Here is a 23,713-nt window from a genome sequence, read left to right as displayed (position 1 = left end):
AAGGAGCACACAGAATTCACAGAAATATTTTACTTACGTTTACTGGTTTCTTCTTAAATGATATGATAAAGGATACAGAGGAACATCCACATGGGACGGATGCTAGGGCAGGGTTTGGGGAAAGGGCACAGAGCTTCCACGACCTCTCCAGGTACCTCTACTCGTTCACCACCCTGGAAGCTCTCCAAACCCAGCTTTTCTTTGGGTTTTTATGGAGGCTTCATTACATAGGCATGACGGACGAACTCATTGGCCGTTGGTGATTGGCGCAAGCTCCTGCCCTTCTCCCCTCCCCGGAGGTCGGTGGGCGGGACTGAAAGTTCCAACCCTTTAATCATTTCGTTGGCTCCACTGGCAACCAGCCCCCCACCCTTAAGTGCTTTCCAAAAGTCATCTCATTAACATAATAAAAGACACATTGATTGCTCTCATCATTTAGGAAATTCTAAGGGCTTTAGGAGTAAAAAAGGGGACAAAGCTCTAAAATATACTTCTTATTATAAATCACAATATCATAATGTGAGAAAAAACGCTTTAAACTCTTCTTCCCATGAAGATATGATAAATTTAGAGTGTTAAATAATATCACAGCCACCTCTCAAGTATCTGCGCATCTGAGACCAGGAGATAAAGGATGATCATCCCCAGTTCTAACTGCATTTCAGCTGCAACTGGTCAACTCTATTTTCACCAGTGTTAAGAAGTAATTAACAGGCTTGTGTTTAAGCTCACCATCTCTAGCTCCTCCTCAACATCTGGCTCAGGTGCTAATTTGCAGTGAAATAGTTGAGGGAAAGAGAAGAAACAGAGAAAAGAGAAGAAACCTGGGGCCAGGCTGATCCCAAGCAAAGCAAGGACCGTGAGTCAGTGAGCAGGGAGCAGTGGAAGAGCTGGTGAATGGCTCTGGGTCGAGTGGCCACCTATATACAGGTCCATGTTGTCCTTTTCTACCATTACAAACCTAGGGAAGACTACAAAGGGTTAAATGACGTTAGTGAGTCTGTCTGAAAAATCCTGGGAATTAGTTTCAGCCACAGCATGAGGCTTCAGCTTAGGTGGTGCCTGGCTACAGGACACGGTTTCCTGACTGTGTGAGAAAAAATATCTGCCTCTCTTCACCCTCCAGAGCAACAAAGCTCCACACTCTGGGATTTTGGCTGAAACTCGATTATCTGCCCAAATCCATCCTCCTTTTCTTTCAGGGTGATAGGACTCTAATGGGCAAGACCTTGCGGCCAAGGGACTGAGTTCTCACCAGTGAAACGTTAGCACAGGGGATTTTGCCATTTCCTGATGGGAGCTTTTAAACAAAGCAGCGGGGCCTCTCTACACTCTTTTCCTTCCACCGCTGTCCGCGTGCACCTGTAAGGCCTAGCACATGGGTCTCTGAATCACCAGGTGAAGCAAAGCTATCCAGTCACCCAAACATCCACACTGGATTGTTGTGTGAATGGGATATAAAATTCTGTTGTATTTGGTCGATGATATGGTGGTTTAGCCCATCCCAATTAATCCACCACCTTCAATTCCACTGCTGGAAATGTACTCCTTTGGATTAGAGCTTTATTCCTTTGTCCGACCCCAATAAAAGACAAATATGTCTGGGATATGCAAAATAAATGTTTTCTTAGTCATTTTCTCCTTGGTGAGATGATTCAATCAAAGATCTCTTGAAAAGTGATTAAGACATGGATCACAGAGGAGGAACTATAAAAAAGCAGGAACATAACATAAGAAGGGAGAAGAGATCAGGACCTTGAGAGAATAGGTAAGAGTGACCTTTAAGTCCTTCACAACTTTGTGTGGAGCCCGCTCTAACTAACATGGTGGACCTAGTAAGACCAAACCCTATCCTCTCTGTGGTTATAGGGTGAATGGCTTTTCTCTCAGCCTTGCTCAGGAAACCAGTCATATGGTATCTGCTGTTCTCCGGGGCACGTATAAAGGAGTTCCTCTCTGTTGACTGAGCACCTACCATGTGCCCGCTAATGTACATAATGCCCCAAAGAGCTGCCTCCCCACCTCCAGAAGTTACCAGACCTCTGACACTTACGGCTGGGCTTTCCACAGGGTAAGGTGGGGCTTGCATCTGTACCCAAGGTCACCACAGCTGGAGGATCCCCTTGGACAAAGTGAGAGCTGATGTTTTTCATAAAGGTGCCTGCTTCCAAAGGAGCTTTGATCTACTAGACTCACTGGGCTCGGCTGCTAACCAAATACATATATTTCTCATTATGAATCCCAGGAACACAACATTACAAGGAGGAAAAAAATACATGAAACTCTTCTTAACATGAATATGTGATAAAGTCAGAGTGTTAAATAATCTCACAGACACCTCTCTCAAGCATCTCTCAAGCATCTGTGCCTATGAGACCAGGAGGAGATAAAGGATGATTATCCACAGTGCTAACTGCCTTTCAGCTATAACTGGTCAACTCTATTTTCACCAGGGTTAAGAAGTAATGACCAGGCTTGTGTTTATTTCACCCTCTCAATCTTCTCTTCACCATCTGGTTCAGGTGCTAATCAGCAGCACCTGTGAAACAGCCAAGGGTCTTCCTGAACCAAACAGCCATTTCCAAACTACTTTCATTTAGTAGAAGGGCATTTATTGAGTACCCACTCTGTGCTGGGAATTAGGTATTTGCTAGAGCATTAACTTTCCTCTGTCTCCTTTGAGACGAAGAACTTTACCCATCTGTACACATCTGCCCACGTTCTGGGAGACTGAAGTTCAGAAGAACAGGATCCGCCTCCACTAGGGCAGGAGCTGAGGGCGAGGGAGAATCCAAGCCATTGTGGGTACAGAGGCCAAACAGAGCAGCCTTCTTCCTCATCTCTGCCCCAAGCCCTCCTCTCCCTTCAAGGCTTCTGACCTTTCCTCAGCTCTTGGCTCTTGATTCAGACTGGCTCCTAATACAAAACCCTGGATCAACACCAAACCTTGGTTCTCTGCACAAAATCTTGGACCATTATTGAGGAATCCAAGCCAGAAACAAATAAGACCTCTATTCATCAGTTTCCATTTGTTGCAAGACTCGTAGTTTGTTTTAGGGATAGCTCAGTTACCAGATCTTCCCCTGATAGGGAAGGTCATGAGGCCATAATGATCTGTTTACTCCATCATTCCTAGGCCAAAAAGAAGGACCAATAAACACTGCTGTTAGCTCTGAAACTGAACTCTTATTTTAAAACTCCTCATAATTTACTCTCTTCACTTTAATGATCATTAAGTCCATTCATTTAATCCAAAGGAAGGAAATATATAAAGTCCTAAGTAAAGCACTAGTCAAAGAACCCCATGGATACTGTGAGAGCTGATCCACCAATCACCTCATTGCATCTACAGAGTCCTACATTTTTAGCAACAGGAAAAAAAGATTTCAGACATGTTCAGTAGTAAGCATGACATTTATTACGACATTCCTCATGTTGCTAAAGAGAGTGCTCTATTCCCTATGAATGAACAATTGTTGAAGAAAATGATTTCTTTTCCTCTCACCTTGCTTTGGCAGGTCCAGAAAGTTTGCAGGACATATGTCTTCTTGTAGGACATTACCCTGCTGTAACCAAGCAGGACCCTATGGGGTCTTCTCGGGAGAGACCCCCACCCCCACCCCCCATGTCCTCCATCTGCCTCTTGTTTGTAGAAAAACTTTACCCTCCTAGGCCTTCCCTGAGTTCCCAAGGATAAATTTAATCAGAGAAGTGAGAAAATGCAGAAACAAAGGAAAAGAGTCAAGCAAGACAAAGTAATAATAGTTTAGCCATTATACAAAGTCAGGGACCTTTAGTTCCTCCTCAAGGGCTAGAGATAATATTCTGAGACATAGTCTAGAGCTATTTTGCAGATACTTAAACCCCCACCAGCTGGAAGAAGTTAACTGTATGCTGACCACAAGCACGTAGACCCCAGACCGGTTGGAATCAGAAGGTTGATGATGTTGACCCCCGGTTACCTCACCACCAATCAATTAGAATAATGTCTGTGAGCTGATCACATACCCCTCAAAATTCTCCCTCACCCCTGAGAGAGCCAGGGGTGTTCAGGTCTTTTGAGCATTAGCTGCCTGGGCTCCTTTTTTGATGCCTGCAATAAACATTGCACAACCCACTGTCAGTAGATTGGCTTTACTGTGTGTGGGTGAGTGGACCCAAGTTTGGTCCAGTAACACTGCCACTATGTGAAAAGTAAGGTAATCAGGGCAAAGCCTCTCCACCCACCCTTTCAAATTGGGTGGAAAAGTCGGCATAAAAAGTGGGAACAGAGTAGGAAGCTCAATTTTGGCCCAAATCCTTGCCTACTCCTACTTTATCTTACTACCAAAGTAAAGCTGATCTTTACTCCTAAACTTTTCTCCATCTGGTTGAGAACTCTCAGGAGAGGGGATGTGATTCACCATCACCTTCGGATCCCACGGCAAGCAGGGAGGTGGGTAATTAAAGAAGAATATTCACTTCCTTATACATAAACTCAGATTTGGTTTATGAAAACTGTTTTCAAAAATTTATTTTGAAATTGGAAATTCCAATATCCCTTTTGAATGATTTGTTGAGTTTGTTGACCAAATTCTGGGTCACCTGTGACTCTCGCTGGAGATGACCAGGTGGCTGACTATGACACAGGAGGCCAGAACGAGAGGACATTCAGAACCTCCAGTCTGTGGTGAGATAAACAGGGTGGGGGGCGAACTTCTATTGATGTTATGTGTGTGATTCCAGGCTTCTGTTGTGATTATTTGAAGGAAAGGAAGAACATTCATGCATTAATCAGATTTTCTAAATAAATATTTATGAGCCACAACCATTTCTAATGCAATATAAAGCCCCAAACTGAACTTTCAACTTTCAAATGTGAAATCAGCACAATTGGAAGGTCTCTTTTTCAAGGTGCAATAACTTAAAATATATAAATATTTCATTGATTTTTATTACATAAGTTAGTAAGGATTTCTGCAAGGGAAAGAATGAAACCATAAATTTTCACAAATAGAAATGAGTCAAATGGGTCATTAGACACATAAGAGAGGAAATGTTCTTTCTCTGAGGAGTTTTACCAAATTGGAGTAAATTACATAGAATTTATTTTGCTTTTATTCTTATATTTTACAATATTTAATATTTTGTTACTTGTGAAAGTAACATATTTTCAAGGAAGAAAACTTGGAAAGCACAGAAAAGCAGAAAAGAATTCCTTTTTGTACTCACAGAAGACTATTGTCCATCTTACCCTTCCTCCATGTTGTGCGTGTGTGAGTGTGTGTGTGTGTGTGTGAGAGCCTGTGAGTCTGAGTAAGAGTGTGTGCACATATGTGTGTGAGTGTGTGTGTCTCAGATGCTAAATGATCCTTTCCTGCTGACTCACAGCTTGAAGCTTTTGTGAGTCCCAAAGGGCAAGAACTATAGGTGCTCAGCCAGTTTGGCAACCCTAGCTCATCACTCACTCTGCAAGAATTGAACCGAAAGGTGAAGGTAGGGGAAGAGCCAGGCCTGATGATGTGGAGTACAGGTTGCCCCCCCACCCCCGCTATCTGAAAGCAGAGCCTTCCTATGAAACCTTTGTAAGCCGAAGTGACATACAGCAAAGACGCAATTACCTTAGGGACACGTCTTGCTCTGGATACACAAAATAAATGGAGCAAAAGCCCAGATGCTCACAGACACAGGTCAAAACTATGGTGGCCTGATGCTGAGATGCTGAGTGTAGTTCCCAGGGAAGGAGCTTGGCAGTGCCCCTCTCGGGGTTGAGGGTGCACGCTGCCTCTATAAAGGCTCCTGCAAAACAGACACTGAACGCTATTTTCAATTTTCGCCTTTTTCCATAGACGCGAAAAACCTTTGGCATTTCTTTCAGTTGGTGAAAACAAGTATTAAAATTAGGTCTTTTGTAAAGGCGATGTGGCATAAAGCAAACTTTAGAAAAGTGAGGATGCCTGTACTTTGCAGAGATTGCTGATGTCCTGTGAATTCCGCTTTCACTCCCAGCTATGCAGGGAGAGCTTCAAGGAAACCACCTGAGCAGATAGGCATGTGTCCTCTGGAACTGGGGAGACTGAAATCGCCTGACTCGGGCCCGAAGAGTCTGGAATGGTCTGTGGTGGCAGAGCAAAGGCAAGAAACAGGTCTGCTTTGGTATGGCCTGAACTTGCAGATATTAACAGGGCAAGAATGCACAAGAACCAAGTGGACAGGAAAAGGTGAGTGGCCTTGAGCTGGCCTGAGAAGAGCTCAAGATGAGGACACACAGAGTGAGGTGGCCCCCAAACAGATTATTGGTAGCTGGGGGTAAGGCGGGTTAGCAAGCAGCCAGCTGACGGGCTCCAGAGATGGGGGCTGCAGTCAGAGGGAGAGGATGGAGGTAGCGTCTCAGGCCAAATCACACACACAGACGAGCACGCGCACACACACACACACGTGCAGAAGACCACCCTGTCCCTCCTAATCCCCCTTAGTTTTTTTTCAAAGCATTAGTTATGTATACATGTATTTGTATGTGCATTACTCCTTTGCAAAATAACATTTTACTCCACATACCAGTAACTCTCTTCAAAAATTTTCCACTGTGTGTAAAGTCCCATGTATAAACACATTTTTAAATACTAATTGCAGCTTTATTTTAATAAACCCTGTCCTTGGTAATTATATCCTACTTTTCCAATAATGTTCTTATTTTCAAAAAGTTTGCTCTCGGTAACACCATCAGGATTTTCTTTTCTTTTCCGCGTTTGCCAGGCTCTCCTTCCTGCACCACACAGCACAGCTTTCTGTGTCTCCTGTCTGTGACCCTTCAACGCATTCTACCCAGCGCTTTCCTAATCAAATATCTGCTGTGGCTGCCCAGGGCTAACCCCATAACATCCAAACTCCACAGCCTGGATTAAGACTTTCAGTAATTTAATTTTAAAAAACCTTTCCAGATTTACTTCTCATCATTCCCCAAAACCAGCTTCCACTGTCACGAATACTGGTCTATTAGTACCCTTTGAACATGCCGCCCACAAGTCCTCCCCTCTGGCTCTCTTACATTCCTCTGGGCTCCTCTCTACCTACCAAGGAATAGTAGGTGAAATTTTTGGTCTTAAGGTTGGGGAGGAAGAGATAATGGAATGTATTTGGAGGAAATAGCAGATTCTAGTCAAGTTCGTTTTAAGTTAGGCTAGAAAACGCCATGGAGAGGTGGGAGGCATCGCCAGCAGCTATGGAGATGGGGGCGGGGAGAGATTAGCGCAGAGATCAACAGCCATTGCAATCAACAGATTACAATGCTTTTATGGTAACAAAATATTGCTGAAATAACAAGGTATGGGATGCAATTGCATGAGTATATGCCTTGGAAAAGCTCCTAAGAAGGTCGTTTTCTTAAAGACAAAACTATGAATTGCCAGCCAGATGCAATTAATGACATTTTATTAGACATTTGGGTTGCCTTTCATTGCACGAGTTCCCAGCATGATGGAGCAGTTGTTATAAATGTGGCCTCTGGCGTCAGAGCTCTCACATCCTGGCCCTACCCTTCCTGGCTGAGAGACCTTGGGCAAGTTACCTCACCCTCGTCTTCTGCAAAATGGGGAGCGTTAACTGCAGACACCTCAAATGGAATGTTGTGTACAAGCAAAGTGCTTAGAACAGTATCTGGCTCATAAGAAGCTCTCCATAACTGTTAGCTTTTTAAAAAGGAATAGAATAGTATTTAAACAGAGTTTGGCTTAAATAAGGTTTATTTAATGGTTAAACGTTAACGTGGCTAATTTCTAACTGAGTCCCTGTAGTCACTGAGTCTATCTGCAAGTTAAAATCACAGCTTGTGAGAGCTGGCAGAGGTCTTAGATTCTTCCAGTCCACAACTCGTCCCCATGTCTAATCAAATGTCATTAAATGCATCTGGCTGGCAATTCACAGTTTTGTCTTTACAGAAAATGACTTTCTTGGGAGCTTTTCCAAGGTATATACTCATGCAATTGCATCCCATACCTTGTTATTTCAGGAATATTTTGCCACTTCCCGGTAAAACTGAGATCTGGAAAAGTTCAGCAACTTTTCCAGTCGCAAAGCTCCTGAGCTGGGCGATTCCCACTCTTATTGGGGCAGCTACCACCTGGAGCTGTATGGCAAATGACCCATCGTCTGCTGCCCTCTAGTGGCAAGTTGGGGAAATCCTCTTATGTACAATGATAGCTAAGAAAACTGTACTAATGATAGTAGAGTGGACCCTTGAATATGGGACGACAGGGGTTAGGGGTGCTAACCTTACAAGCAGGTGAAAATTCGGGGATATCTTGTAGTCGGCCCTCAGGATCTGCGGTTCCATATCCACGGTTCCCAGCTGAGGATCGTGAGGTACTGTACTGTTTACTATGGAAAAAAATCTGTAACTAAGTGGACCCTCACAGTACAAACCTGTGTTGTTCAAGGATCAACTGTACAACAAGAACTGCTTATTTGTAGAGGGCTCAACAGGCATGGACCAAAGTCTCTCTGTGTTGTCTCTATAATGAAGTGAAAGTTAAAACTACTAGACGTTGGTATTATTTATGTTTATAAGTAGCTAAAATTCTTTCCACACAAATAATATAAGGGATTATTCCTCTTTTATATACAGATCTCCCTCAGCATAGAATGGGGTTACATCCTGATAAACCCACTGTAAGCTGAAAATATTGTAAGTCAAAAATTTAATACACATAACCGACAGAACATCATAGCTGAGTCTAGCCTATATGCTCAGAATACTTACATTTGCTTAAAGTTGGGTAAAATCATCTAACACACAGCCTGTTTTATAATCAAGTGTTGAACATCTCATGCAATTGAATTCTGCACTGAAAGTAAAAAACAGAATGTTTGTATTGGGGACAGAATGGTTGTAAGTGTATCAGTTGTTTACCCTCATGATCACATGGGTGATGAGAGCTGTGGTTGCAGCCACTGCCCAGCATCATGAGTGTGGTACCACATATCGCTAGCCTGGGAAAAGATCCAAACTCAAAATTCCACATATGGTCTCTACTGAATGCATGTCAATTTCACACCATTGCAAAATTAAATGATCATAAGTCTGAGACTGTATTTACATTTCCCTGTTTCATGTACCTCCCCATTTGTTTAAAATTAAAGTGTTGTTTATGTATTAACAATAGCTCTTTATCGGTATCTATTTCTACTTGGGCTTAATCACCTACTGAATAACTAGATCCTCTCTCTCAAATAGCATGTGGTTTTTAAAAAAAGAAGAAAGAAATTAAACACAGCCAGAGGCTACTGGGTTAGTCTCTCGTACATACAACCTGGGGAACAACTGCCAACAGATTCACACATTCCCACCAACACATATATATTAAGTTCTACACAGATGTGGGCATACTGGATTTGTACATATTTAATTCTGAAAGGCATTACTTTGTAAATTATTTTTTATTCCCACTGGCATATAGGTACCCCATTTTCCCACACTTGGGCTAATACTTGGTCTTAATGAAAATTCTAAGAGTGTCCAAATTGATAGGTTTAAAAATGGCATATTATTGTTTTATTTTATGATGTCTAATTGTAGGTGAGACGGGGCTATTTTCTCAGGTAAACAAGTCATTTGAATTTCTTCCTATACCCGTGTGAAGTCTGTCTGTATCCTTTGCTGTTTTCATGTTAGGTTGTTGACATATGCAGTCTCTTTATATAATCAGTAAATTCATATTTTTTCATTTATATTTTAATTTTGCTTATGTTTTTTTCTGTGTGCAAATTTAAAATATTTATATCATCAAATGTATGGGTTTTGTTCCACCTGGGCTTCTGGGTTTTTTCTTGACTACAAATATCTTCCCTATTGAAGGTAATAAAAAAATTTGCTACTGCTTTCTTTTATTATTTTTATGGTTTCTTTAAAAAATTTTTGCATTTAATTGAGTTATCTATAATTTGCTTTAGTGAAGGGAACAAATAGGGATTTAGCTTTATTTCATCCCCCAAATAACTAGTCATTTGACCCAACACTATATAGAATAGTCTGCTCTTTTCTGCTTGATTTGAAGGGCTACATTAATCATATACCAAATTTCAATTTATTTTCGATCAATTTCTCTTTCTGGATTTCCCATTCTATTTCATTGCTCTTGCTGTCACTTACGACACTCATATTAAACTATTTTAGAAACAGTAGCTTAAAATACATTTTAATATCCAGTTGGGCTACCTTGTTACAAACATTCCTTTTTTTTAGCCCCTAGAATCTTGATTAATTTCACATGCTTGTTTTTTGTCATACAAACTCAAATTAAAATCCTATAAGAAATTTTATTGCGATCATATTAGGAAATAAATTAATGGAAAATTGACATCTTTACAATATTTTATAATTATATACAAGATAGTATATCTATCCAATTATTTAAGTAAAGCCATTAAACATTTTTTAATAGGTCCTGTACATTTCTTTTTAAATTTATAACTAGGAATTTAATCTCTTTTGTTGCTATTATAAATTATACGTATTTTTTCTTCCATTTTTATTTTTAATTTGGAGATTTCATATGTTAAGGAAAGTTATGGATTTTCTATGTTAATCTTGAAAAGAGTGACAAAATTGTTGACTAATTTTTCTTTCGGTCTGTCTCTGGTTTTCCTGTTTCACAAACATATTACCTGCATAAACTGATGTTTTCTACTTCTTTTCCAGGTTTCATGCTTTAATTTCTTTGTTTTTATTCAAATTTGCATTGATTAGTACTTCTTGATCAATTCTGGGCAGTAATGGAAATAATGGACTTTTTTTGTCTTGTTCAGAGTTTTAAAATAGGAATGCTCCCATTGTTCAAGGTTAAAAAGGATGAATTATGGTGTAAGGGGCACATGTCCCCTCCTTAGTGCCCTTAATTCATTAGAAAATAATCTGGGTTACAAGGCAAAAAAGCAATGAAATAAAAGTTATTTTCTATGAAGTACAAATTTTGCTTAAAATTGCTACATCATCTGTGAACAACGAAAAGTAAATTCTTTCTATTTGCAGTATATGCGTAACGAACAAAAGAATCCTCTATTGCACATTCTTTCTGTTCTTATGCTTTAAATAACTTAATGAATGTATTAATTTTGAAACTTCTACATGTGAGGATTCATAAATATTCCAGAAATAATATCACCTTGCAAAGAGACAAGCTTGGATACAAATGAAAAGTTGCTATTTGAAACAACCCGGATAGACTTGGAGGGTATTAATGCTGGGTGAAATAAGTTCAACAGAAAAAGACAAATACTGTATGATATCACTTATACATGGAGTCTAAAGAATACAACAAACTAGTGAATAAAACAAAAAAGAAGCAGACCCACAGATAGAGAGAACAAGTTGTTACCAGTGGGCAGAGAGACGCAGGTAGGGGCAAGATAGGAGAAGGGGATTAAGAGGTATAAACTATTAGGCATAAATTAAGCTATAGGAATACATTGTACAACACAGGGACTATGGTAAATATTTTATAATAACTGTAAATGGAACATAACCTTTAATATTCTGAATCACTATATTGTACACCTGTAACTTATAACATTGTATATCAACTATACATCAATAAAAAAAATTTCATAAAAAAAAAGCCATGGGGGATGGAGGGGAAGAAAAGAGAAAGAAATGCTTTCACTGGTGATAAAGGAAATCGTACATTGGGACCCACAAAATAGAGGCCGCCCCAGTGGTCTGGCCCACGTCACAAATCTGTCAGCTGCCACTTCCAGGAAACACATCACTGTCAAGGAATCCTAATGTACCAATCACAACCCTCCAACTTAGGTTCAACTAGCTTACCTGACCCTAGAAAATAAGGCCTGCTTGCCTTATAAGGAAATCCTCCACCTCCTGGCCAATCATGCCCTGATTCGGAGTTGTCTCCTCTAATGCTCTGTGAAACTCGCTCTTGTCCCAAACGCCTCAGGAAGAGCGCCCCACCTCTTGGGAGGCACTGCATTCCTTCAATCCATTGGTTGTTTTCCCCTTGAATAAAGAATATCAAACTCGTTTGATATTAAAACTGAATTATTTTATTTTTGTCATACGATGCTGGTGATGTGGAGGGCTAGCAGAAGGCGGTTGAGAAGCATGTGGTTTTGTGTGGTGTGCAGTCAGAGAGAAGGTTTTCTCTATTACTGCAAAAGCCGTGCTCAAATGGGCATGACTTAAACGTGCTCACCAAATTTATTTGAACATTGGTTAAGGACGTGCTGTTTATACGTGCACATGTATCATGCGATCATTTTAAGGAAGAATATATCTCTTCTGACTTCTTAAAAAGATACAAAATTCAAGACTGGAGAGGCTTCCCTGGTGGCGCAGTGGTTAAGAATCCTCCTGCCAATGCAGGGGACGCAGGTTCGAGCTCTGGTCCGGGAAGATCCCACATGCCGCGAAGCAACTAAGCCTGTGTGCCACAACTGCTGAGCCTGCGCTCTAGAGCCCGCGAGCCACAACTACTGAAGCCCACACACCTAGAGCCCGTGCTCCACAACAAGAGAAGCCACCGCAATGAGAAGCCCACACACCGCAACGAAGAGTAGCCCCCGCTCGCCGCAACTAGAGAAAACCCGGGCAGCAATGAAGACCCAACGCAGCCAAAAAATAAATAAATAAATAAATGTTAAAAAAAAAAATCAAGACTGCATGCTACATTTTAGCAAATGCCTCTTGCCCAACTATGGGTTTGTCTCTTTCACTTTTCAATATGGGTAATATATTAACAGCTATTAGTAATGAGCCACTTTCATCTTGGAATGAAGCCACTTAGTCATAGTTTATTATTTTTAAAAATGTGTGCCAAATTATATTTGCTATTTTATTTGTGATTTTTGCATAGCTATACCTTCGTAAAACTGGTCTATGAGGTTTTTTTGTTGTTATTGTTATTTTGGATGTTTTTGGTCACATTTTGTCCAGTTTTGGTACCAAAGATATACTTGCTTTGTTAAAAACAAAACTAATGGGAAATTTTCTTTTCTCCCAGGGCCCTGTGGCAGTTTAAATGGTATTGGAATTGTCCGTTTACTGAAAGCTTAATATAATCCATCTGTGACAGCACCAAGATCTGGAGCTTTCCTGTGGGCTTAAGTCTTTGGCTACTTTCTCAATATCTTCCATGGTTATTGGGTGTGTTAATCAGTGCTCTCGCGAGAAACAGAACCAATAGGATACATATAAATAGAAATGAGAAGGAAAGGGGGTCAGGGCACAACCTTTAAAAGAATGACGCAGCCATTGACGGGTTAGAACCAATTAGATCCAAAATGGTGAAAAATTCAACTTCCAGTGGACCTTGAGCTTCACTATATGTTCATTGCAAAACACATCAGCATCTAAATGACACGCCCACAGGAACCATGACAGCCCCAGGCCGACCATAAAAGGCCAAAAAGTGGGCAGTTGCCCAATTCCTCAAAATCCTCGCCCCTTCCCCAAAATAGTTGGAATAATCCTCCCATACACTAGCCTATGAAATTACCCACCCTTAAACACTGACCACCCCTGCAGCCCAGGCCACTCTCGCCTTCTGAGACAGACTACGTTCTGCCTATGGAGTGTATATCTCTCTAAATAAACCTGCTTTTACTTCACTATGGCTGCTCTTGAGTTCATTCCTACATGAAGCCAAGGACCCTCCTTTGGCAGCCCATCCCAGGGACTCACCTGCGACCTGAGACATGACCAGCCTTTCGCGCCCCATTCCCTGTAAGAGATTCATTGTGAGGAATTGGCTTACACAGTTATGGCGGCTGCGAAAGCCCCACGGTCTGCTGTCTGCAAGCTGGAAGCCCACGGAAGCCGGTGGTGGAGTTCCAGTGCAAACCCGAAGGCCCGGGAACCAGGTGGTCCGTTGTATAAGTTCCAGGCCAAGTCCCGAGGCCCGAGAACCAAGAGCAGAAGATAAACGTTCCAGCTAAAGAACACTCGCCCTTTCTTTGTCTTTTGTTCTGTTCAAGCCTTTAATGGAATGCACGATCCTCACCTGCGTTGTTGAGGCGGTGTCTTCTTTACTCCGTCTACTCATCAAATGCTACCCTCTACTGGAAACAGCTGCACAGACACCCAGAAGTAATGTACCAGCTCTCTGGTCATCCCTTAGCACAATCAAATTGACAGGCAAAATTAACCATCACTTCGGGGTTTACCTTTACTATCTCTTCTGTGATCAATTTTTAAACAAAATCATCTCTTTTATTCAGGTTTCTGCATTTACTTACATAAAATTAGGTAACATTTTCTTATAATTATTTCCTCCCTGATTATCTTCCTAAAGAGATTCTGCTCCTCATTCCTCTGTGTGCGTGTGCGTGCGTGTGTGCGTGTGCGTGCGTGCGCGCGCGAGCGTACTGGCGAGGTGGAGCGGCCAGGCGAGGGGAGGGTGGGGATTCCTCACCCTAAGGAGCAACCCTCCAACACCAGCTGGATGGGGTCGATTCTGACACTATACTCGGAGACAGTATCAGATCCCACAGGTTCAGGGCTCAGTCTTACAAGACTGTCCCCTCCCCTACCCGCCCCCCCTTCAGACACCAGTCAAAAGGCCAGGTTGTTACCTGTGTTTCTGCACACCAGCTATAGGGTTTCCAGTGACCGCCTCGCTGGGTTCAATTCATCTGCTAAAGCAGCTCATAGAACTCAGAGAAACATTGTACTTACTAGATCGCGGGTTTATTATAAAAGGATATATAACTCAGGAAGAGCCAGATGGAAGAGCTGCACAGGGCAAGGTGTGGGGAAAGGAGCTTCCAAGTCCTCTCTCTCCTAGCGCCCACTCTCCCCACATCTCCAAGTGTTCATTCACCCATCCAGAATCTTTCCAAACCCCAGCCATTTGGGGTTTTATGGAGGCCTCATTACACAGGTGTGATTGACTAAATCACTGGCTGTTGGTAATTAACCTCCAGCGCCCGCCTCTCCCTGGAAATTGGGGGGGTGGGGTGGTGGACGCAATATTCCACCCCTCTGTTCACGGTTGGTTCCCCTGGCATCCAGTCCCCATCCTTAAGTGCTTTCCAAAAGTCACTGCATTAACATAAACTTAGGTGTAGTGGAAAGGGTTTGTTAAGAATAGCAAGACATCTATTTCACGTTTGTGGCTCTGAAGCCGTGTGAGGAACTGAGGAAAAGAGACCAAATATTACAACAAAAGATGCTCCCATTGCTTTTGTCCCTCAGGAAATTCCCAGGGTTTTAGGAACTCCATGCCAGAAACCAAGACCAAATATATTTCTTATTATAAATCACAATATCACACTCCCCCATTCTCTTTCTTACTATTGCACATTTCTGCTTTCTCTGACTTCTTGTTTATGTTAGTGGCAATTTATCTATATTATTGTTTCAAAAGACAACTCTCAGATAGATTTTGCATTTTTACTGTTTTTTATTGTAATTAATAAATTGATTCTTGAAGGTTTGTATTTATCTCAATATATATTACATGTGGCATACTCTCTAAGTTTGCCACAGGCCTTACTAGTTCTTATTTTCTTTGCCCAGACAACTCACACATTGTTTTCCTGTCTGGCCACTCTAGGCATAAGAATTATGACCCTTAGTTTAAGGCTTTTAGTTTTCCTATGACCTATGCTTAGACATATCCCATTGTTTCTAACGCATTAAGTTTGTAGATTTTTTTGAAGCCAGACTTGAAGGAGGATTGTGAAAGAGGAAACTGGGGAAGCATACGCAGGGAGAGAGAGAGAGAGAGAGCGAGCATTGGTTGCCAGGACCGGAGGATAAATTTGTTTTCTCAGAAACTGGGAGAAACCTGAAAGTGTGCCTAGGCGGGAGAGAGAGCCAGTAGAGAGCATAACTGGTGAAAACAGTAAGGGCTAGCGTGCATGTGGATATGAATAATTTGGGAGGTAGGAAGAGGACAAGCATTTGTGATGATTAATTTTATGCGTCAAATTGACTGGGCCCTGGATGGTCAAGCGTTGTTCTGAGTGTGTCTCTGAGAGCATTTCGGGATGAGATTAACAATTGACTTGATAGGCTGAGGAAAGCCAATTGCCCTTTCCAGCATCGGTGGGTGGGCCTTATCCAATCAGTTGAAAGCCTGACTAGAACACAAAGGCTGACCCTCCCTTGAGTAAGAGGGACCTTCTTCTGCTTGACTGCCTTGAGTCATGGATCTCTTCCTGCCTTCAAACTCGGACTGAGACATTGCCTCTTAGATCTGGAGCCTGCTGGCTCTTGGACCGAAGCTATACCATCCTGGATCTCAGCTTGCTGACTGCAGATCCTGAGACTGCTTGGCCTCTAAAATCACATGGGCCAATTCCTTATCATAAGTGTCTATTCATGCATACATCCTACTGTTTCTGTTTCTCTGTAGAACCCTGACCAATACAGCACTGAAGTAATTAATGCCCATTGACAACTAATTTCTTATAAAACAGAGTCAAGGTCATCGGCTGAGTATGAAGCATGTGAGGAAGTCGGTTTTGGGAGAGATTTTGCAGAAGGATAGAAGTGAGGATGGTACTGAACAGGGCTTATTTCCTTATAAGTAAGGTAACAAGGTATTTCTTTGGAAGAAACTTAAATTTTAATTAATGATTTGTGAAATTATTGGTTCCGTATGTGTCTGCTGCAAGATTATAAACTCAAGGGTAGGGACTATGTGTTTCAAAGATGGAGCATGGTTTGCTATTGGAGTCATCTGCTTGGGTTCTTATCCTAGCTTTGCTGTTTTTCAACCGCACGATCTTGAGTGAATTACCCAGGTTTTTTGTCCCTCAATTTCCTCATCTATATATACTTCATAGGATTTGGTAGAAATTAAAGAAGTTTCAAGGGCACTTTCAACGGCGACTGGCAATGGTAAAAAGTCATGATCATCTTGGCCTCAATCTACCCTAAGTACTTAGCAAAATGTCTGGAATAGAGTAGGTCTTGAGTGCGTGAGTGAGTGAATGGATGAAGACTGTTGTTCTGTGGCTCAGCCCCTGTGTTGTTGCTGCTCTAGTCTACATTCTTCCCTGCAGGCAGGGGAAGATGCTCAGAACTATATTTTTTGGAATCCCTTTCCAGTGGCCTTATGTGATACATTCTGCCAACGATAAGTGTCTGCCTGATGTTTGAAAGGGAAAGAAAAGGAAACAAATTATTTGTCAAGGGGCAGCTGGGGAGCGAGCCTGGACTTTGGCAGAAGACAGAGGAGGGTTTTGTGCACTCATGTCCGGGCAAGCACACACTTCTTGCTGCAAGGAGCCCAACCCATCACTGGCTGCTTGGAGTTCTGATTTCTGATTTCTGCACTTCAGAAGTTTCTTCAAAGTTGCATCGGCTTCCTTGCCTTCACTCTTCTGACTCTTCCAACATTTGTGTAAGCATCTAATTCCCTGCATTAAATCCTTCCCTACTTAAAATACCTAGTGGGCTTTGTTTTTTTGGACTAAACCCAATTGTGTGGAGTTGTGTCCTCCAAAAACTCATATGTTGAAGCACTAACCTTCATTTTGTCAAAATGTGACTGTAGTTGGAAACAGAGCCTTTAAAGAGGCTCTGTTTAAATGAGGCCAGTTGGGTGGGCCTGATGGAATCTGACTGGTCCTAATAAGAAGATATTTGGACGTACAAAGAGACACAGGGATGCACACACACAGAAGAAAGACCACGTGAGGGCATAGGGAGAAGACGGTCATGTGCAAGCCAAAGAGAAAGAGAAAGGCCTCAGAAGAATCCAATCTGCTGACACCTTGATCTCAGATCTCTGGCGTCCAGAACTGTGAGAAAATTCATTTCTGCTGTTTAAGCCATCTAGTATGTAGTGTTTTGTTATGGCAGTCCTAGGAAACTAACATACCAATCTAAAGGCTAACGGCATTGTTGGAACTACAGACTCTCCAAATTGTTCCTCTGACTTTTTGGGGTGAGAGAGTGGGTGGCCGGGGGAGGTGTTTCTCTAAGGTATCAAATATTTGTGAGTCACTTGGAAAATACACACAAGGTCCACCTCATCCAGAAGTTGCTGCTAGACTAGTGTCACGTAAACCCTATATCGTGGCCTGGAGGAGGGCTGAGTTCTGATCAACGCCCAAGAAAAACTGGCAGGATGTGGATTTCACGCTGACATTGTAATTCAATTGTTTCTGCACAACCGCAAAGGCAGCTGTTGTGTTCAGATCCACCTCCAGTCCAGCCCAGGGCCCTGCCAGCACTTCTCTTCGCAGCAGCTAAGCTGGACGTAGGGGAGTTTGGGTGGCTTTATCTAATTCGCTAGTTTTGAAAGTGGAAAAGAAAGAAAACCCGAGATAGAGTATGTGTGGGAAGTTTGAAAAAGGACTGGAGACCAGAACTGTGCGCTAAGAGCCTGATGAGAAGAGATCCTGAAGAATCCTTCCCCAGAAGGGGAAGTGAATCAAAGGGCTTAACTGACAAGCATGTTCTGCGAGTCCCTGAGAGGAAGCGGCTAACTCTATTTTCTAACCTAGAGGGCTAACACCTTCAATACCAATCCAGAGGCTCACTCCTCCCCAAAGAAGTGGAAGGTCACAAATACGGGTCCATACCTAATGGCCTCCAAGGACACATAGGCCACCGCGGCACTTCTGGATGAAAGGGGGTGACAAATGGGGCAGGACTTGCTGCCCTTCCCTGGGTCTGGTAAGGCCAGAGGGTTCTGAGGCAAGTACAGTCAGCCCTCCTTATTCGAAGTTCTGCATTCGTGGATTCAACCAATCGTGGATCAGTTTTTCACCTATTGAATCCCTGGATGCGGAACACGCGGATTTGGAGGGCTGACTCTCCTACACAATTTATACAGGGGACTTGAGCATCCACGGATTTTGGTTTCCGCAGGGGGTCTGGAAGCAGCTGTGGATAATGAGGGATGACTGTATTATCCTCTCTTATTTTACTGCTAAGGGAATTGTGTTCCAGTGGGTAAACTTTCACAAAGTCACATAAATATCAACATAGCTGGATTGATTCCAGTCCAGTCTTTTCCAAGATCATCTATTTAACCCTTGTGTCCTATTGCCTCACTGAAATATTTCAAGGATATATTAACCGAGGATTTCTAGTGATTGAAGGTATCTGTTGAAGTACTGCAAATACCACTGTCAAGTATCTCTGGCTACCATACATAACAGCTCTACCCAAAATATATTTATGCGTATCGTTTACTCCATACCTTGGAGCTAATCCAAAGCAAGGGAGTACTTCTTTTTTTTCCCAGGAGTATAACCGAAAAAGAATATTTTAACTTGTGTGCAGGAGTTGGGTGGGAATGTTTTTCTTAAGGTCTTTAAAAGATTTTCTTAAATGTTCTATTCTTAGAGTGAGAAAAAGTTGTATTACATATTTACATAGGTGATTCATTCCAAGATTGTAATTCTAGCTTTAATTAGATCAGAAACAGAAAGCATACCTTAACTGAAGGCAGGACAGTGTAGTTTTTAAGCAGGGAGTGGTGACTGAAGACAGACTTGTTCAAACAGCTTTTCTTTTTTATAACAAAATGAAAACAAGCAGACCATCTTTATGCATTAAGAAAAACTTGTAGTGATTTTGGTTCTCATTAAATATCTGTTTAGCTTCCCTTTATCTGTTTTATTCATGTGCTTGTCTACTTGCCCACACCCAGACCTTCCGTGATGACATAAATGACACAGGCATCTCAAGTTCAAGTTTGTTTCAATGTCCCTGTATTTAATTTGCAACTCTTTATGAGACGTGCATAATCTTCCCTCAGTCTGGAGGGCTCCCCGCAACTTCACATCTTAAATATATTTCTGTAAAAGGTCATATGAATCACTGTTCCTTTTTTTTTCTGGGGTTTGCACACCACATAATTAAACACGGGAAGACACTGAACATTCTTGATGCTTTAATCTCCTTAATTCAAACTCAAGGCAATGCAAGCTCAGAGTTCCTGTCAATAGAAAGCACAGCACGTGAAACAAATGGGAGGAAGAGGGATGGTCACACAGACACTCCCACTCTGGAAAAAAAATTTTTTTGACTCTCTTTTCTTTGAAATATTTCAAGCATAACTGGTACTTTAATTTTGGAAGGTCTTGTAAATCATCCAGGCAGATAAGCCAGATCCAGTGAGTTTCCTATCTCATACTAGATAAGATTTAAATAAAACTTAATTTTTAAACCATGTCTTTCTGTTCTGTTTTTGCAGTAAAAAAATGCTATAGCAGCACTAAAGGGAGTTTTCAAAAAGCAAAACCCAAAATAGTCTCCAAACAAAACTGATTCCAGTTTTGCATATTCCTGCCCTGTCTTTATTTCTATTAACGGATCCATTTCATTTCTAATTCTCAGTCAATGAGAGAGAAATTAAACCCCAGAGCTAAACACTGCTCCCAAAGGCAGAAGGTGTTTCCTGAGAGCCATGACCTTACAGGAGAGAAGTGAATCCGGGGTCCTTCTCTGTGCTGCCCACCCCTGGATCCCCTCTCCTCATGTCCTCCAAGCCCACAAGTTCCTATTTCTCATTTACTAGTGATCCCAAACCGAAATCTTTGTTTTTCTCCCTTTGCATAACGATCGCAATGAAAGTTCTTTGAGGGCAGGGATACAATCTTTCTGTTTCTCCCAGTGCTTAAACAGTGTTGGGCATAGAGCATATTCAGTTACCAAATAAAGAGAACAAAGGCAAGCTGCTTTTCTTTTGGCTTCACGTCTATTTCATCTCTTTAATAACGTCTCACCTCCTGAAATCACAGGTGAGTTCTAAAGAAGAACAAATCACTGTTGCCACACTTGACACTTGTACATTTTATTTAATTAAATCAGCCATTGTACACATTGCAGCTATGTATTGTTAGTGTTGTATTTTTTTCCATTAACTAATACATGCCCTCATAGATATATTCAATTAGTGTTATCACCATGGGAACAAGATGCTGATTCATCAACTGAAAATTCACTTCTTCTCACATTATTCAAGTTTTTTGATTACACAGCAAAAATCAAAATCAAAAAAAGGTGATTAACCATTATGTTGTTACACAGACATCATCTGCACTGCAAATAACACAACAGAAATGCTTTTCTTGAGCTCCAGTGAAGGTGTAGACAAGGAGGCCATGGTATGTCCAAAATGTTTCCCCATGGGCCTCCTTCGTTTTGGCGGCCAAAGACGCTTTCTTTCCTATCCAGCTGCCAAACGTGCTGGCATTCAAGGCTTAGGAGATCTGGCTTGTGGGAAACCTCCCTCCCAGGAAATCTTCTCTCTTGGCAAAATTACTTGAAATGATGAAATGCCATTGTTTGTCATCTTTGTTTTTGACATTCAGAACAATGAGTCATTTTTGCACAACAGGAAAAGACCAGATAGAATTCGAAAATGTTTAATCCCTGGAGGATAGACTCTGGTTTTCAAAATTTTTTAATTTCATCTTCATTGAATATACTTTTCTTTAACAAATAACTGATTCAAAATGTATACCGTTTATATGAATATATTTGTGAATATATATATATGTTAAAATGCTACACAGCTTCCACCACTAGAGGAATAAGGAATAGGACATGGAAATCACTCAGATGATTAAAGTCCCTTCTTTGAAACAAACAAACAGGAAAGTGCACAAATGCACTTCAGGGTTTCCAAGGGAGTTTGGATTTCAAATAAATAAACCCAAAATTTTAACCCAAACCAAAATTTTCAGGATTTCTCAATCTCGTCTGCAAGCTAAAAAACAGACCTAGCTGAAAAGTGAAAAGTGCTTGCTCAGGGTAAAAAGAATGAAAACCATCAATGTGATTAGAAGATGGGTTTGAACTGTGGTTTGATTCTTAAATGCTACATGCAGGTATTAGAGAAGATATAAACCTGGAAGAAAAAAATGAAAGAAACCACTCCAACACGGTGAAGGAGTTTAACCGTTTGTGTAGGGGGCAAATCTTGTTTCCAATGAATTATCTACAGTGCAGTGGCCAGGAGAAAGTACCACCAATAAGACAGCGTGGTTTGCTAAAGCAGCAATGAAAACTGGAAAACTACAGTAGTTATAGCTTTTTAAAATACCCTGCCAACACGTCCCAAATCTAAAGGACCTGAAGATGCTAGACAGCTGCAGGATGCCACTGCTGGCAACTGAATACCTCACCGCTTCACCTCGTTGCCACTTCTCCCTTCCTCCCCTCCCTCAGTGGCTGCTGGAGAGTCATAAACCGCAGCTGGCCAGCACCAGCAATAAGTGCTTAGTTAGGACAGTTCTTCAAGGTTAAGAACCCATCTTTCACTAGGAGCCAGGGCTACTCTGGAAGTTCTAAGGACATGGTAGGTCTGAAGTGCTTCTTTTGCAGGAGAACTGTATTACGTTCGATTGTGTTAGCAATATCTTAGTGAACCATTGTTCAGCAATTCCTAGAGGCCTTTTATTCCGTGATGCCCAGTGTAGTTACGACAGGCAGTGGTTTTAATATGTTGTTCGTCTGAGCGTTTTAGCTGTATATATTGTACACGGGTATCTCTTTGAAGGATTCCTAGGTGTCGTCATTTGAAGAGGTCTGCAGGTGAAGTTCTTCTGTTCAATGGATTTTCATGGAGCTTGTGCAGAAGCCAAGAAGAATAATGGAGGTGGCCAGGTCCCAGGTGAGCACAGACACAACAAAGGAGTGGATACAGCATCCAGGAGGAAGGATGCTATCTTTGGTCACAAATTAGCTTACAGTTAGAGAGGATGGGGAAAAACTCAAACAAAATGCAGTGTATATGCTAAGGGTGGAAATCCCATTCATCAAGCCAGTTAGTTCACTCCTCTAATGAAACGGGAAGTTGCATATCGAGTGAATGTGTGGTTTCTGGTGTGAGAATTGGACAGCCTCTCATTTGGCCTCTTGCTTCAAGTCCTCCTTGCAGAAATGCCGAAGGAGTCGCTTGAGGTCATGCTGGAGGTCGTCCTGGTCTAGTGCTTCTGGGACATCCTCCAGGTGCTCCAGGTAAATGCGTTTTCCATGCTGGTCCTTCACCACAGCCCTCTTCTGGGTTCTAGCTTTACTCATTGTTGTCCTGGAGGAAAACAGACAAGAGAACATTATATTCTTTCTTCACTGCTAAAAGGCAGCCACTACCTTTGGTATAAGAGTACCCATGATACGAAAGTACTGCTTACTGTCTTAACCTCTAGATATTTCTACACTGGGCTATTAGTAGGACAAGTACAGCCATCTTTTCCCTTCTTCCTTTTAAACATGGTTCTCCTATCTGAAATGACTCATGAGATTTTTAAAATGTATTTTGGAACAAGGAGGTTTTTTTAAACCTTTAGGAAATATTTCAAATAAATGAAACCGTGCTTTCATATGAGTCCCTCAAACAGTAATTAACCACACGATCATTCATGTTTGGATTAGGAAAGAACGTGGCTCCCCCTGAAATAGCGATTCCATACGTAATGTTTGACAGGCTAAGAAAAACAGTTTTTGATTTAATTTATTTAAAATACCTTAGCTGCCAGCTTAATCCTTAGAGTACTACCCAGCTCAAACTTCCCGAAAATGTCCTAAGAGAACTTTTCCATGGGATATAGGTCTTTAAAAACTGGAATAATATTCTATCAGCATAAAGGCAGGTGACTACCAGCAAGAGTTGCAGGTTGGCCCAGGCCTCTGAAGCTTCATCCGGAGACAGCGGGGAAGGGAGAGGGAAAGGAAAGAACCCACCGAGAGACACATCCTTCCTCTGTCTTCCCAGCACGCAAGTACTGGCCCACTTTATACCTCCTACAGCTACTC

At 41.7% G+C, this 23,713-nt stretch overlaps 1 protein-coding gene across 2 annotated transcripts in view; it reads right to left on the bottom strand.

The window, feature by feature from the left end:
• Positions 1 to 20,731: 20,731 nt before the first annotated feature.
• The window catches only part of ANK2 (ankyrin 2), a 242,161-nt gene continuing 239,179 nt past the window's right edge, over positions 20,732 to 23,713 (bottom strand). For both annotated transcript variants that reach the window (XM_060148618.1, XM_060148619.1), the window contains one exon: positions 20,732 to 22,988. In XM_060148618.1, coding sequence (XP_060004601.1) covers positions 22,805 to 22,988 — 184 coding nt within the window. In that variant the 3' untranslated portion in view covers positions 20,732 to 22,804. The remainder of the gene's footprint in view (positions 22,989 to 23,713) is intronic.

This window comes from Lagenorhynchus albirostris, chromosome 4 (assembly GCF_949774975.1).
Source record: "Lagenorhynchus albirostris chromosome 4, mLagAlb1.1, whole genome shotgun sequence".
Lineage (NCBI taxonomy): Eukaryota > Metazoa > Chordata > Mammalia > Artiodactyla > Delphinidae > Lagenorhynchus > Lagenorhynchus albirostris.
The sequence above is the reverse complement of the archived record's forward strand: the minus strand, read 5'-3'. Positions and strand labels throughout refer to the sequence as shown.